We start from the raw sequence: 15563 nt of genomic DNA, 5'->3' as shown, positions 1-15563 counted from the left end.
GGAAACTGGGTATTATCTTGTTCTGTCAGGGGAGGAGATTACACCTTCACTAACAGTTCTGAGCAGATGCAACAGCAGGACAGACCAGAAGTGTGACCTAACTCAGGCTGCCTCAGAGAGATTGCTGTTGGACTGTCTCTATTGATGGGACTCTTACTGAGGGGGTCCAGGCATTCAAGGGGTTGAGCTTCCCAGAAAGTTCCCCACTAACGCTTTAAAAATGTATTCCCTGCAGCTTTACGTTCTTGCAGTTCCAATATAGCATTGGTGTTTAAAGCCAAACTACATTATAATTGATTTGCCATCACCCAGCTTTATATTTAACACTTTCATCTGGTAACAAAGGAAAGGCTCGTTAAAGGACGGCATTTATAAAATGCTTCCAAGCACCTCTGCTTAACTCGAAGGGAAAATAAAAGGCACTGTTTATGTGGTAGGCCAAGGAGAACACCGCCACGAAGAGGTTCTCCACTGAGCAATTCCTGCCTTTGTCAATTATACCACATTAATTAGAAACTTTTTTTGGAGACACGGACCCTCTCAAACTCCCCAGTATGCTTTGAAACTTTGATCCAGAAATGTACAAACAGAACTCTAAGTGCTCTGGAATTAATTTCAGACGCTTCATAGATCCTCGTAAGTACTCATCAAAAGAAAAATTCCCCATTTCTGGTACTCCAATCTCACGCCCTTAGAATTCTCCTAAGACTTGTTCCCTTGAACAACTTTCCTTAATTTCAAATCAAACCTAGATCCGGCTGGGACGCCAAGCTTGAGCTGTGGTAACGCTCAGAAGGCTTCTTTCATCAGTAAAACAGATGCCTTAATGGAAGTGGCGGGCAATCTACGCATGGAAAGGCGCTTGGCTTCCCTCTTTTTTGGGTTTCTCTAGGTTGTCTGGATGGGAGAAAAATAACACGCTTAGTCCTACGGAGTTCGGTACAAGTGCAATTGCACATGCGCAAAGGCGAACCAGTAGCGCACGGGCGCGTCCGTGGAGCGGGACGGGGCGGGGCGGAGCGGCGCGGCGGCGAGCGGGGCGAGAGAAGGCCCGCTCCTCCCATTCGTCGCGGCCTTAACTCTTTGCTATCCTTCCGCTGAGCTGCTGCTTCTTTCCCTCTGACCTCGGAAAGGGGGCGGGGCCTTCGGGGGCGGAAGTTGCGGTGCATTGTGGGTTCTCCTGGAGCTGTGGAGTTGATCCTGAATGAAAGTGGCGCGCCGCCCCTGACGTTACCCGGATTGGAGCGACTGGAATTCAGATTACGGCTGCGATTCGGGTGTCTCGGACCCCGGTGTGCACCGGACCACGGGGAGGCGGCTCCAAAGGCGCGGCGAACGTTGGTGAGGGAGGGCAGCTCTGCGCAGCCCCAAGACATGGCTCACAACAAGATCCCGCCGCGGTGGCTGAACTGTCCCCGGCGCGGCCAGCCGGTGGCAGGTAACCTGGACTGGGGGGCGTTCGAATCCCCACACTCCAACGTGCCCGGGGGTGGGCCGACTGAGGAGCTCAGCTTTTGGTGGTTCTGTGCCCGTTAGTGGTATTTCAGGAGCGGGATATGCTCCGTCGGATCACGCTTCGTGGATGAATGTTTGGGAACATGAACGGGAGGGGATGGTCGGCGGATGGGGGGCACTTGTCACTATTCCTGCAAGGCTAACTGTGCAAATGTGAAGGTAGACAGGAGGTTGGTGGCAGGAGGTGAGGATCCAGGAATACAATGGGCGTACTTTGACTCTTAGTAGTTTGCGAACCTATTAGGGTTCAACATTCCCCTCGAAAGAAGGGATGAATGTCAGTCTTGAGATGGAGGAGGGTTAAGGAGGGAAGGGGCGGTTCCCAGCGGTGAAATGGGGGCACATTGAGACTGGGAATCTGGAGGGTGTTTTTGTTAGTTTTTTATTTTTATTTTCTTGTGAGACAGGGTCTCTTGCTCAGGCTGGCGATCCTCCCACCTCAGCCTCCCAAGTAGCTGGGACTACATGCTCCTGCCACCGCACCCGGCTAATTTTTTTATTAAAATATATATATATTTATAATATATATATTTGAGATATAGTCTCTCTCTGTCCCCCAGGCTGGAGTACAGTGGCGTGATCTCGGCTCACTGCCTCATCCTCCCAAGTAGCTGGGATTACAGGCGCGTGCCACCACATCCGGCTAATTTTTGTGTTTTTAGTAGAGACAGGGTTTCACCATGTTGACCAGGCCGGTCTCCAACTCCTGGCCTCAAGTGATCCGCCCGCCTCGGCCTCCCAAAGTGCTGAGATTACAGCCGTGAGCCACTGTGCCCGGCCATAATTTTTTTGTTAATTTTTTGTGGAGACAGGGTTTCACTATGTTGCCCAGGCTGGTCTTGAACTCGTGGACTCAAGCGATGCTCCCACTTCGGCCTCCCAAAGTGTTGGGATTATAGGCGAGAGCCACCCCGCTTGGCCGGGTTTTTGTTTTTTTTAATTATTTTTCTTGTAGATTTTTTTCATCTTTGTTGAGCTTGAATACAATAAGCTTTAAAGCGTACAGTTTGATAAATTTTGACTGTATATACACAAATACATCTCTTTCCTAGGAAACAACCATGAAACCACTCAGAGTTTCTTCCTGCTCCTTTTTAAATCCCTCCTTCGCCTGGCAGCCGCTGATCTGCTTTCTGTTATTATAGATTAGTTTGCATTTTCTAGAAATTTTTAAATAAATGGAAACTTATAGTAAGTACTCTTCTTGGGGTGGAAGGAAGTGTGTGTGGCTTTTTTCACTCAGCATAATTATTTTGATACTCATCCAGATTATGTGTGTATCAATAGTTTATTCCTTTTTATTGCAGAGTAGTAGTTCATTGTTCTGGGTATACCACAATTTGTTTACCTGTTCGTCTATTGATGGTCATTTGAGTTATTTCCAGTTTTTAGCTATTACAAATAAACCTGCTGTGAACATTCATGTACAATTCTTTGTGTGGACATATACTTTCATTTCTCTTGTGTAAGTCTCTAGGAGAGGAATGGCTGCATCATATGGTAGGTGTATGTTTTAAGAATTTTAAGAAACTGCCAACCTCTTTTCCAAAGTGGTAACACTTGATAGTCCCACCATCAATGTATTATACAGAAGAAATTCAAAGGACTTAAAAACTAGCAAAAAATTTGGACACTTCACAAAATAAGTTATATGAATAGCCAAAAAGCTATGATGGCGTGGTGGTATGTGCCTGTAATCCCAGCTACTCGGGAGGCTGAGGCAGGGGAATCACTTGAACCCAGGAGACGGAGGTTGCAGTGAGCTGAGATTGCACCACTGCACTCCAGCATGGGGGACAGAATGAGACTTCATCTCAAAAAAAAAAAGAAGTGATTTGTACTTACCGTGTAATTTATTAGTAAGGGTTCTCTAGAGGGACAGAACTAATAGGAAATATATGTACATATATATATATACACACACACACACACACACATATACACACACACACACACACACACATACACACGTAAAGGGGAGTTTATTAACTGTTAACTCACACGATCACAAGGTCCCACAATAGGTTGTCAGCAAACTGAGGAGCAAGGAGAGCCAGTCTGAGTCCCAAAACGGAAGAACTTGGAATCCAGTGTTTGAGGGCAGGAAGCATCCAGCACAGGACAAAGATGTAGGCTGGGAGGCTAGGCCAGTAAAGTCTTTTCACATTTTTCTGCCTGCTTTATATTCTAGCCATGCTGGCAGCTGATGAGATGGTGCCCACCCAGATTAAGGGTGGGTTTGCTTTTCCCAGCCCACTGATTCAAATGTTAATCTCCTTTGCAACACCCTCTACACCCAGGATCAATACTTTGCATCCTTCAATCCAATCGAGTTGACCCTCAGTATTAACCATCACAGTAATTTCTTTGATATTTTGCATATTGAGGAGAATGTTATGGCTGCTCAAACTTATATGTTGTAAATGTTAGGATTCACTTTACTAGTACTAGAAGTTCATAATTTTCCTGAATCAGAAAGAAAATGGTACTAACTACATATAATCTGTTTCCCTGTGAAGTCACCTTCTCTGATGAAACCAGACTTGCAATGAGAGAGAGCTCTTGGAGACAGGGCCAAGCTTTATTTTCTGAAGAACTGTTTTTTCCTCCTTCTGAGTTAATAGATTTCAGGTAAATACTTGGAAGAAAACAAACTTATAATTTCTTTTCCTTTTTCCTTTTTTTCTTTTCTTTTCTTTTCTTTTTTTCTTTTTTTTTTTTTTTTGTATTTTTAGTAGAGATGGGGTTTCACCATGTTGGCCAGGCTGGTCTCCAACTGCTGACCTCAGGTGATCCGCCTGCCTTGGCCTCCCAAAGTGTTGGCATTACAGGTGTGAGCTACCGCACCCAGCCCTCCCTAGTTTCTTAAAGGTATATCATTCAACATAAAATTATTTCATATCTGCTATGTAAAGAACTTACTAGGAACTGTGGGAATGTAAATATGAGACACAGCCAGGTGCATTGGCACATACTTGTGGTCCTAGGTACTCAGGATAGTGTGATGGTGATAGTGATGGTGATTTTGGAGTCATTTTATTTAGCAAATATTTAAATGTCTACTTTGTGCTAGTCCTGGGTGCTAGGGAGATGGCTAAGATATATTACCCTTAAAAAGCAGAGTCTCATGGGAGTAGCAAACCATCCATTTTAAGCACAGTTCTGTGGTAAAAAATGTAGCAATGACTCTATTGTGGTATGTGATGGGAATCAGAGGTAATAAACCTAATTCTTTGAGGTTGAGGAAGAAGAGATGGGAAGGAAGAAGGAGATCAGATGAGACTTCCCAGAGGAGGTCATACATGAATTATCTTCAGTAAATAGAAGTTTTCTAGATAAATAGTTGGCAGGGGGTGTTATTGGAAAGTTTCTGTTAGGATAGGATGATGATGGGAGAGATAATAGACTGAAAAAGTGTCTTTGTTCTGAAAGATGTAAGTGAGGTTAAGAGGTTGGAGAATAGCCTGATCATACAGGCAAGTAGGATGTGATAAGGTATCTTAATATTTATATGCTTTAAATTTTCAGTGGCATACAATGGCAGTTTTTTTTTTCGGCATCGAGATGAGATTATTTGAATCCAGGTTAAAAGCTTACTTTGACTTTTCTGTGTTTAGTGAATTGATGGAGAAAAGAGTGGAAACGGAGAGACTAATTAGGAACTTCTTGTAGTCCAGGTGAAAGACAATAGTGTTGGTTTAAAAGTGAGAGATGAAGAGTAGAAGGCTAATTTGAGAGATATTAAGAAGGGAAAATGGACAGAACTTGATGTCATATTTAGAATGAGGGAAAGAGGGTCAAAATTTAGTCTGAAATGTCTGGCTTATGCACATGAGATACTTGATATTATTAGGGCTTACTGAGAGAGAAGCAGGTTGGAGGAGATATTAAGATCCTGATTGCTCAAATAGAGATCTTTAGTAAAGATCTTTTTTAAAAACATTTTTATTTTATTTCAGTAGTTTTTGGGGAACAGGTAGTTTTTGGTTACATGGATAAATACTTTAGTGGTGATTTCTGAGATTTTGGTGCACCTGTCACTCAAGGAGTGTACACTGTAGTAGTCGTTTATCCCTCCCCCCTGCCCCACACTTCCCCCTGAGTACCCAAAGTCCATTATATCATTGTTATGTCTTTGCATCCTCATAGCTTAGCTCCCACTTACAAGTGGGAACACAGGATATTTGGGTTTCCATTCCTGAGTTACTTCACTTAGAATGATGGGGTCCAGCTCCATCTAGGTTGCCGTGAATGCCATTATTTCATTCCTTTTTATGGCTGAGTAGTATTCCATGGTATATATACGCATCACGTTTTCTTTATCCACTCATTGGTTGTTGGGCATTTAGGCTGGTTCCACATTTTTGCAGTTGCAAATTGTGCTGCTGTAAACATGCCTGTGCAAGTGGCTTTTTCAGATAATGACTTATTTTCCTCTGGGTAGATACCCAGTAGTGGGGATTGCTGGATCAAATGGTAGTTCTAGTTCTTCAAGGAATCACCATACTGTTTTCCATAGTGGTTGTACTAATTTACATTCCTACCAGCAGTGTAAAAGTGTTACCTTTTCCCCACATTCATGCCAACATCTATTATTTTTTGATATTTTAATTATGGCCATTCTCGCAGGAGTAAGGTGGTATCTCATTATAGTTTTAATTTGCATTTCCTTGATAGTGATGTTGAACATTTTTCATATGCTTTTTGGCCAGCTGTATATCTTCTTTTGTCTGTTCCTGTCCTTTGTCCACTTTTTGATGGGATTATTTGTTTTTTTCTTGCTCATTTGTTTCAGTTCCTTGTAGATTCTGGATATTAGTTCTTTGTCAGATGCATAGTTTGCGAAGATTTTCTCCCACTCTGTGGGTTGTCTGTTTACTCTGCTGATTATTTCTTTTGCTGTGCAGAAGCTTTTTAGTTTAATTAGATCCCATCTATTTATTTTTGTTTTTGTTGCATTTGCTTTTGGGTTCTTGGTCACAAACTCTGCCTAAGTCAATGTCTAGAAGTGTTTTTTCTGATGTTATCTTCTAGAATTTTTATGGTTTCAGATCTTACTGAGGTTTGAGTTGATCCATCTCCAGTTGACTTTGTATAAGGTGAGAGATGAGGATCCAGTTTCATTCTTCTACGTGTAGCTTGTTAGTTATCCCAGGACTATTTGTTGAATAGGCTGTCCTTTCCTCACTTTATGTTTTTGTTTGCTTTGTCGAAGATCAGTTGGCTGTAAGTGTTTGGCTTTCTTTCTGGGTTCTCTATTCTGTTCCATGGGTCTGTGTGCCTATTTTTATACCAGTACTATGCTGTTTTGGTTACTATAGTCTTGTAGTATAATTTGAAGTTGGGTAATGTGATGCCTCTACATTTGTTCTTTTTTGTTTGCTTACTTTGGCTAGTTGGGCTCTTTTTTGGTTCAGTGTGAATTTAAGGATTGCTTTTTCTGGTTCTGTGAAGAATGATGATGGTACTTTGATGGGAATTGCACTGAATCTGTAGATTGCTTTTGGCAGTATGATCATTTTCATGGTATTGATTATACCCATCCATGAGCATGGGATGTGTTTCCATTTGTTTGTGTCATCTGTGATTTCTTTCAGTAGTGTTTTGTAGTTTTCCTTGTAGAGATCTTTCACCTCCTTTGTTAGGTATATTCCTGAGTATTCTATTATTATTATTTTTTTTATGCAGCTGTTGTAAAAGGGATTGAGTTCTTGATTTGATTCTCAGCTTGACCATTGTTGGTGCATAGCAGTGCTACTGATTTGTGTAGGTTGATTTTGTATCCTGAAACTTTAAAGAATTCATTTGTCAGATTTGGGAGCTTTTTGGATGAGTCTTTAGGGTTTCCTATGTATACAATCATATCATCAGTGAACAGTGACAGTGTGACTTCCTCTTTACCAATTTGGATGCCCTTTATTTCTTTCTCTTGCCTGATTGCTCTGGTGAGGACTTCCAGTACTATGTTAAATAGAAGTGGTGAAAGTAGCATCCTTGTCTTGTTCCAGTTCCCAGGGGGAAAGCTTTCAACTTTTCCCCATTCAATATAGTGTTGGTCATGTGTTTGTCATAGATGCCTTTTATTATGTTGAGGTATGGCTGTATTACCTTGAGGTACGTCCCTTCTGTGCCAGTTTTGCTGAAGGTTTTAATCATGAAGGGATACTGGATTTTGTCAAATACTTTTTCTGTATCTATTGAGATGATCATGTGATTTTTGTTTTTAATTCTGTTTATGTGACGTATCACATTTATTTTTATTTTATTTAGTTATTTTTGAAACAGAGTCTTGCTCTGTCACCCAGTCTGGAGTGCGGTGGCACCATCTCAGCTCATTGCAACCTCCGCCTCCCGGGTTCAAGCGATTCTCCTGCCTCAGCCTCCTGAGTAGCTGGGACTACCTGCCACCACGTCTGGCTAATTTTTATATTTTTAATAGAAGCGGGATTTCACCATGTTGGCCAGGCTGGTCTTGAACTCCTGACCTCAAATGATTCACCCACCTCGGCCTCCCAAAGTGCTGGGATTACAGGCAAGAGCCACCACGCCCGGCCAACATTTATTGACTTGTGTATGGTAAACCATCTCTGCATCTCTGGTATGAAACTCACTTGATCATGGTGTATTACCTTTTTGATATGCTTTTGGATTCGGTTAGCTGGCATTTTGTTGAGGATTTTTGCATCTATGTTCATCAGGGATATTGGTTTCTAGTTTTCTTTACTGTCATATCCTTTCCTGGTTTTGGTATTAGGGTGATACTGGCTTCATAGAATGATTTAGGGAGGATTCCCTTTCTCTGTCTTTTGGAATAGTTTCAGTAAGATTGGTAGCAATTCTTCTTTGACTGTCTGGTAGAATTCAGCTGTGAATCTATCAGGTCCTGGACTTAAAATTTTTAAATTTTAATTTAATTAATTTATTTTTGTTTTCTTGGACTTTTTTCTTGGCAATTTTTTTTTATTACAGTTTCAGTCTCGCTACTTGTTATTAGTCTGTTCAGAGTTTCTATTTCTTCCTGATTTAATCTAGGAGGGTTGTATATTTCCAGGAATTTATCCATCTCCTCTAGATTTTCTAGTTTGCGCATATAAAGTATTCATAGTACTATTGAATGATCTTTTATATTTTTGTTATATCGGTTGTAATATCTCCTGTTTTGTTTCTAATTGAACTTACTTGAATCTTCTTCTTTTCTTGGTTAATCTTTCTAATGGTCTATCAATTGTGTTTATATTTTCAAAGAACCAGATTTTTTTTTTTTTGAGACAGAGTCTTGCTCTGTCACCCAGGCTGGAGTGCAGTGAGCCATCTTGGCTCACTGCAACGTCTGCCTCCCGGGTTCAAGTGATTCTCCTGCCTCAGCCTCCCAGGTAGCTGGGACTACAGGTGGCCCGCCACCACACCCAGCTAATTTTTTTGTATTTTTAGTAGAGATGGGATTTCACTATATTGATCAGGCTCAAACTCCTGACCTCAAATGATCTGCCTGCCTTGGCCTTCCAAAGTGCTGGGATTACAGACGTGAGCCACTGCACCACACCCAGAACCAGTGTTCTGTTTCATTAATCTTTTGTGTATGTTTGGTATTTTTTGTTTGTTTGTTACAGTTTAGTTCTGCTCTGATGTTTGTTACTTCTTTTCTTCTGCTGGGTTTGGGTTCAGTTTATTCTTGTTTCTCTAGTTCCTTGAAGTGTGACCTTAGATTTTCTGTTTGTGCTCCTTCAGATGTTTTGGTGTAGGTTTTTTTTTTTTTTTTGGGATGAGTCTCTCTCTGTCGCCCGGGATGGAGTGCAGTGGTATGATCTTGGCTCACTGCAACCTCCGCCTCTTCGGTTCAAGCAATTCTGCTGCCTCAGCCTCCTGAGCATCTGGGATTACAGGTGCCCGCCACCACGCCTGGCTAATTTTTTGTATTTTTAGTAGAGGCAGGATTTCACCATGTTGGCCAGGCTGGTCTCGAACTCCTGACCTTGTGATTTGCCCGCCTTGGCCTCCCAAAGTGCTAGGATTACAGACATGAGCCACTGCGCCTGGTGATGTAGGTATTTAATGCTGTGAACTTTCCTCTTAGCATTGCTTTTGCTGTGTCTCAGAGGTTTTAATAGGTTGTGTCACTGTTATCATTCAGTTCAAAAAATTTTTAAATTTCCGTCTTTATTTCATTGTTGACCCAAAGATTATTCAAGAGCAGAAATTTTAATTTCCATGTATTTGTTTAGTTTTAATTTTTATGTATTTTATTTATTTTTATTTATTTATTTTTTCTGAGATGGAGTCTTGCTCTGTCGCCCAGGCTGGAATGCAATGGTACGATCTCAGCTCATTGCAACCTCTGCCTCCCAGGTTCAGACAATTCTCCTGCCTCAGCCTCCCTAGTAGCTGGGATTACAGGCACGTGCCACCATGCCTGGCTAATTTTTGTATTTTTAGTAGAGGCATGGTTTTATCATGTTGGCCAGGCTGGTCTCGAACTCCTGACCTCAGGTGATCCACGTGCCTCAGCTTCCTAAAGTGTTGGGATTACAGGCATGAGCCACCACGCCTGGTCCTGTATTTGTATAGTTTTGAGGGTTCCTTTTGGAGTTAATTTTCAGTTTTATTCCACTGTGGTATGAGAGGATATTAGATAGAATTTCAATTATCTTAAATTTATTGAGACTAAATATCTGTTAAGTCCATTTGTTCTAGGGTATATTTAAGTCTATTTTTTTTTTTGTTGACTTTCTGTCTTGATGACCTGTCTACTGCTGTCAGTGGAGTACTGAAGTCCCCCACTATTGTTGTGTTGCTGTGTATTTCATTTCTTAGGTCTCTAGTAGTAATTGTTTTACAAATTTTGGAGCTCCAGGGTTAGGCACATATATAGGATTGTGATATTTTCCTGTTGGACGAATCCTTTTTTTCATTATATAATGTCCTTCTCTGTCTTTTTGAACTGTTATTCCTTTAAAGTTTGTTTTGTCTGACATAAGAATAGTTATTCCTGCCCACTTTTGATTTCCATTTGTGTAGAATATCTTTTTCTACCCCTTTACCTTAAGTTTATGTGAGTTCTTATGCATTAGGTGAGTCTCTTGAAGGCAGCAGATACTTGGTTTGTGGGTTGTTATCCATTCTGCCATTCTGTGTCTTTTAAAAGGAGCATTTGGGCCATTTATATTCAATGTTAATACAGTATTGAGATGTAAGGTACTGTTCTATTCATAATGCTAGTTGTTGCCTAAATACCTTTTTTAAAAAAATATTCTGTTATTGTTTTATAGGTCCTGTGAAATTTATGCTTTAAGGAGGTTCTATTTTGGTGTATTTTGAGGTTTTGTTTCAAGGTTTAGAACTCCTTTTAGCATTTCTTGTAGTGTGTCTTTCATTTCTTGTAGTGGCCACTTCTCTCAGCATTTGTTTATCTGAAAAAGACTATCTCTCCTTCATTTATGAAGCCTAGTTTTGCTGAATACAAAATTCTTGCCTGACAGTTATTTTGTTTCAGGAAACTAAAGATAGGACCCCAATCCCTTCTGGCTTGTAAGGTTTCTGCTGAGAAATCAGCTGTTAATCTGTTAGGTTTTCCCTTATAGGTTATCTGAGGCTGTTGTCTCACAGCTCTTAAGTTTCTGTCCTTCATCTTGACTTTAGATAACCTGATAACTATGTACCTAGATAATGATCGTTTTGTGATGAATTTCCTAGGTGTTCTTTGAACTTCTTGTATTTGGGTGTCTAGATCTCTAGCAAGGCCAGGGAACTTTTCCTCAATTATTTCCTCAAATAAGTTTTTCAAACTTTTATGTTTCTCTTCTTCCTCAGGAACACCAATTATTCTTAGTGTTGGCTGTTTAACATAATCCCACATTTCTTGGAGGCTTTGTTCATTTTTAAAAATTTTTTTCTTTGTTTTTGTCTGATTGGGTTAATTTGAAAGCTTTGTCTTCGAGCTCTGAAGTACTTTCTTCTACTTGTTCTAGTCTATTATTAAAATTTTCCAGTGCATTTTGTATTTCTCTAAGTGTGTCTTTCATTTCCAGAATTTGTGATTGCTTTTTCTTTATGATATCTGTTTCTCTCTGGAGAATTTTTCATCCATATCTTGTATTTTTTTAAATTTCTTTAAGTTGATTTTCACCTTGTTCTGGTATCTCCTTGAATAGCTGAATAATCAACCTTCTGAATTCTTTATCTGGCAATTCAGAAATTTCTTCCTGGTTTGGATCCATTGCTGGGGAGCTAGTATGATTTTTGGGGGGTTTTATAGAACCCTGTTTTGTCATATTACCAGAATCACTTTTCTGGTTCCTTCTCATTTGAGTAGGCTGTTTCAGTGGAAAGGTCTGAAACTCAAGGCCTCTGTTCAGATTCTTTTGTCCCACAGGCTGATCCCTTGATGTTGTGCTCTCTCCCTTCCTCTAGGGATGGGGCTTGGGGCTTCCTAAGAGCTGGATTGGTGTGATTGTTATTGCTCTTCTGGTTCTAGTCACACTGTGGAGCTACCAGGCCCTAGGGCTGGTGCTGAAGAATGTCTGCAGAGTCCTGTGATGTAATCCATCTTAAGGTGTCCCAGCCATTGATACGAGCACCTGCTCTGGTAGGGGTGGCAGGGCAGTAAGTAGACTCTGTGAGAGTCCTTGGTTGTAGATATATTTAATGTGTCAGCTTTCTTGAATGCTGGTTATGCTAGTAGTGAAGTTGTCATGTGGACAGACTCAGGACCTCTGGTTAGCCAGGATGCTGCAGGCAGTGGTATATTAGCTGTTATTTTATCTTTCCTGGGAGCAGGATTATTTTGTCATGAGTTGCTGTAATGGCCTGAGTTAGTTGGCTTTCAGCCAGGAGGTGGTACTTTCAAGAGAGCACTAGCTGTGGTGCTAGTTGGGGGATCTAAGTTTGTCTTAAGTTGGCCAGGGTAAGTATTCTGGTTTCTCAGGCAATGGGTGGGGCATAAAGCTCCCAAGAATTTCTGTCTTTTGTGTTCAGCAACCAGGGCAGGTAGATAAATACCATCAGGTAGGGGAAGGGTTAGGTGGATATGGGCTCAGACTCTCCTTGGGTGGGGCTTGCTGTAGCCACTGTAGGGGATGGGGGGTGGTTCTTGGGCCAATAGGGTTATGTTCTGGAGAGGATTATGGCTGCCTCTGCTGTGTCATATAGTTCGCCAGGGAAGTGGGGGATAGCTGGTAATGAAAGGCTTCACCCAGCTCCCATGCAGTTGGTGAGGCTGATGTTACTTCTGTGGTGCACCCCCTCACTCCTCAGACCTTGCCCCTGAATGTAAGTTTCCCCGGTGAGAAAGCGAGCATGGCTTTCAGGCCCTGCCCCTCCCTGTCTGTGCACTGGGCAGCTTTTGTGCTCGTATCTGCAGCAGTTCCCATTCGTTTCCTGGATTCTGCTTAAGAAAATTCATGCCCGGTCAAAATTATTATGAGTTTCATTTGGAAGCTTTTTTCCCCCATGACCCTCCCTAATTCTGCTGTCTGCTTTCTCTGAGGGCCCCTGTGAGATGTAGTCAGGAATGGCTTCCCTGGGCTTGAGCTGGAGACTGGGAGTGCCTGCAAGGCTCTTTCTGCTGCTGCTTCTACTTTTATATTTCGCTCGGCTCTCTAAATCCATTTCAGCTGTAGGTAAGGTTAAATCCTTCTCCTGTGATCTGGATTTTCAGATTCCCCAATGGGGAATGTGTGTTCAGAGGCAGGTTTTGCCCGCCTCTCACACTTTGGGAGCTCATGGTTTTTTGCCTGTCTCATGGAATTTGCAGAGCTGTGTGGCTTCTTTCAATGGATCTGTTTGGCTGTGGCAAATTCTTGAAATCAGAGAGCAATGAAGTTTGCTGCATAGATTGACTCTTCATGAAAGATTTCTCTGTAGCATTTTAGCCATGGTAGAACTTTCTTTAGCCATGGTAGAACTTTCTTCAGGGTTGGAGTCAATTCTCTCCAACCCTGCTGCTGCTTTATCAATTAAGTTTATGTAATATTCTAAATCCTTTGTTGTCACTTCAGCAATATTCACATCTTCACGGGGGCCAGATTCCATATCAGGAAACCACTTTGCTCATTTGTAAGAAGCAACTCCTCATCTGTTAAAGTTAATCATGAGATTGCAGCAATTTGGTCACATCTTCAGGCTCCACTTTAAAAAATGTTTGTATTGGCCAGGTGCGGTGGCTCACACCTGTAATCCTAGCACTTTGGGAGGCCAAGGCGGGCGGATCACCTGAGGTCAGGAGTTCAAAACCAGCCTGGCCAACATGGTGAAACTGCGTCTCTACTAAAAGTATAAAAATTAGCTGGGCATGGTGGCAGGCACCTGTAAACCCAGCTACTCATGAGGCTGAGGGAGGAGAATCACTTGAACCCGGGAGATGGAAATTGCAGTGAGCCAAGGTCGTGCCACAGTATTTCAGCCTGTGTTACAGAGTAAGACTCCGTCTCAAAAAAAAACCAAAAACAGTTATTTATTTATATTTTTTTGAGACAGCATCTCACTGTGTCCTCCAGGTTGGAATGCAATAGCATGATCATGGCTCACTGCAGCCTCGAACTCCTGGGTTCAAGCGATTCTCCCATCCCCGCCTCCTGAGTAGCTGGGACTACAGGTGTGTGCTATTATGCCTGGCTAACTTTCAGGCTCCACTTCTAATTCTAGTTCTTTTGCTATTTCCACTACATCTGCAGTTACTTATTCCATTGAAGTCTTGAACTCCTCAAAGTCATCCATGAGGGTTATAATAAACATTTCAAATTCTCTTGTTGATACTTTGACTTTCTCCTATGAATCATGAATATTCTTAATGGCATCTAGAATGGTGAATCCTTTCCAGAAAGTTTTTGATTTATTTTGCCCAGATTCATCAGAGGAATTACTATATATGGCAGTTATAACCTTATGAAATGTATCTCTTAAATAATAAGACCTTTTTTAGGGAACCCACTCTGTAAAGACAAACAAAAATAATATAGGACTTGGAAATTGAAACTATCCCTTGATCCATGGGCTGCTATGTTAGTAGGCATGGAACCAACATTAATCTCCCTGTACATTTCCATCAGAGTTCTTAGGTGCCTAGGTGCATAGTCAGTGAGCAGTAATATTTTGGAAGGAATCTTTTTTTCTGAGTAGTAAGTCTCAACAGTGGGGTTCAAAAAATTCAGTAAAACATTCTGTAGACAGATGGGATGTCATCCAGGCTTTTGTTGTTCATTGATAGAGCACAGACAGAGTAAATTTAGCATAATTCTTAAGGGCCCTAGTATTTTCAGAATGGTAAACGAGCACTGGCTTCAACTTAAAGTTACCAGCTCCTAACAAGTCAGCCTGTCCTTTGAAGCTTTGAATCTAGGCATTGACTTCTCTCTAGCTATGAAAGTCCTAGATAGCATTTTCTTCTAATAGAAGGCTGTTTTGTCTACACTGAAATCCTGTTGTTTAGTGGAGCCATGTTCATCAACTATCTTAGCTATATCTTCTGGATAATTTGCTGCAGCTTCCATAACAGCACTTTACCTTGTACCTTTATGTTAGAGAGATGGCTTCTTTCCTTAAACCTTGTGAATCAACCTCTGCTAGCTTCAGATGTTTCTTCTGCAGCTTCCTTACCTCTCTCAGCCTTCATAGAATTGAAGGGAGTTGCTGCCTTGGTCAAGATTAGGCTTTGGCTTAAATGGAAATGTTGTGGCTGGTGTGATCTATTCAGACCACTGAAATTTTCTCCATATCAACAATAAGACTGTTTCGCTTTTGGCCGGGCATGGTGGCTCACGTCTGTAATCCCAGCACTTTGGGAGTCCGAGGTGGGCGGATCACGAGGTCAGGAGTTCGAGACCGGCCTGGCCAATATGGTGAAACCTCGTCTCTACTAAAAATACAAAAAAATTAGCCGGGCGTGGTGGCGCTCACCTGTAGTCCCAGCTACTTGAGGGGCTGAGGCAGGAGAATCGTTTGAACCTGGGAGGTGGACAGAGGTTGTAGTGAGCCGAGGTTGTGCTACTGACTCCAGCCTGGGCGACAGAGCAAGACTCCGTCTCAAAAAAAAAAAAAAAAAGACTGATTATTTC

At 41.7% G+C, this 15563-nt stretch overlaps 1 protein-coding gene across 6 annotated transcripts in view; it reads left to right on the top strand.

The window, feature by feature from the left end:
• Window positions 1-306: 306 nt before the first annotated feature.
• Window positions 307-15563, top strand: part of RNGTT (RNA guanylyltransferase and 5'-phosphatase) — a 408235-nt gene continuing 392978 nt past the window's right edge. For all 6 annotated transcript variants that reach the window (XR_008519039.1, XM_054546048.1, XM_054546049.2 and 3 more), the window contains exon 1: window positions 307-1438. Coding sequence is in view for 5 of the 6 variants with exons in the window: in XM_054546048.1 (XP_054402023.1) it covers window positions 1375-1438 (64 nt within the window). In the remaining variant the exon portion in view is untranslated. The remainder of the gene's footprint in view (window positions 1439-15563) is intronic.

This window comes from Pongo abelii, chromosome 5 (genome assembly GCF_028885655.2).
Source record: "Pongo abelii isolate AG06213 chromosome 5, NHGRI_mPonAbe1-v2.0_pri, whole genome shotgun sequence".
Lineage (NCBI taxonomy): Eukaryota > Metazoa > Chordata > Mammalia > Primates > Hominidae > Pongo > Pongo abelii.
The sequence above is the reverse complement of the archived record's forward strand: the minus strand, read 5'-3'. Positions and strand labels throughout refer to the sequence as shown.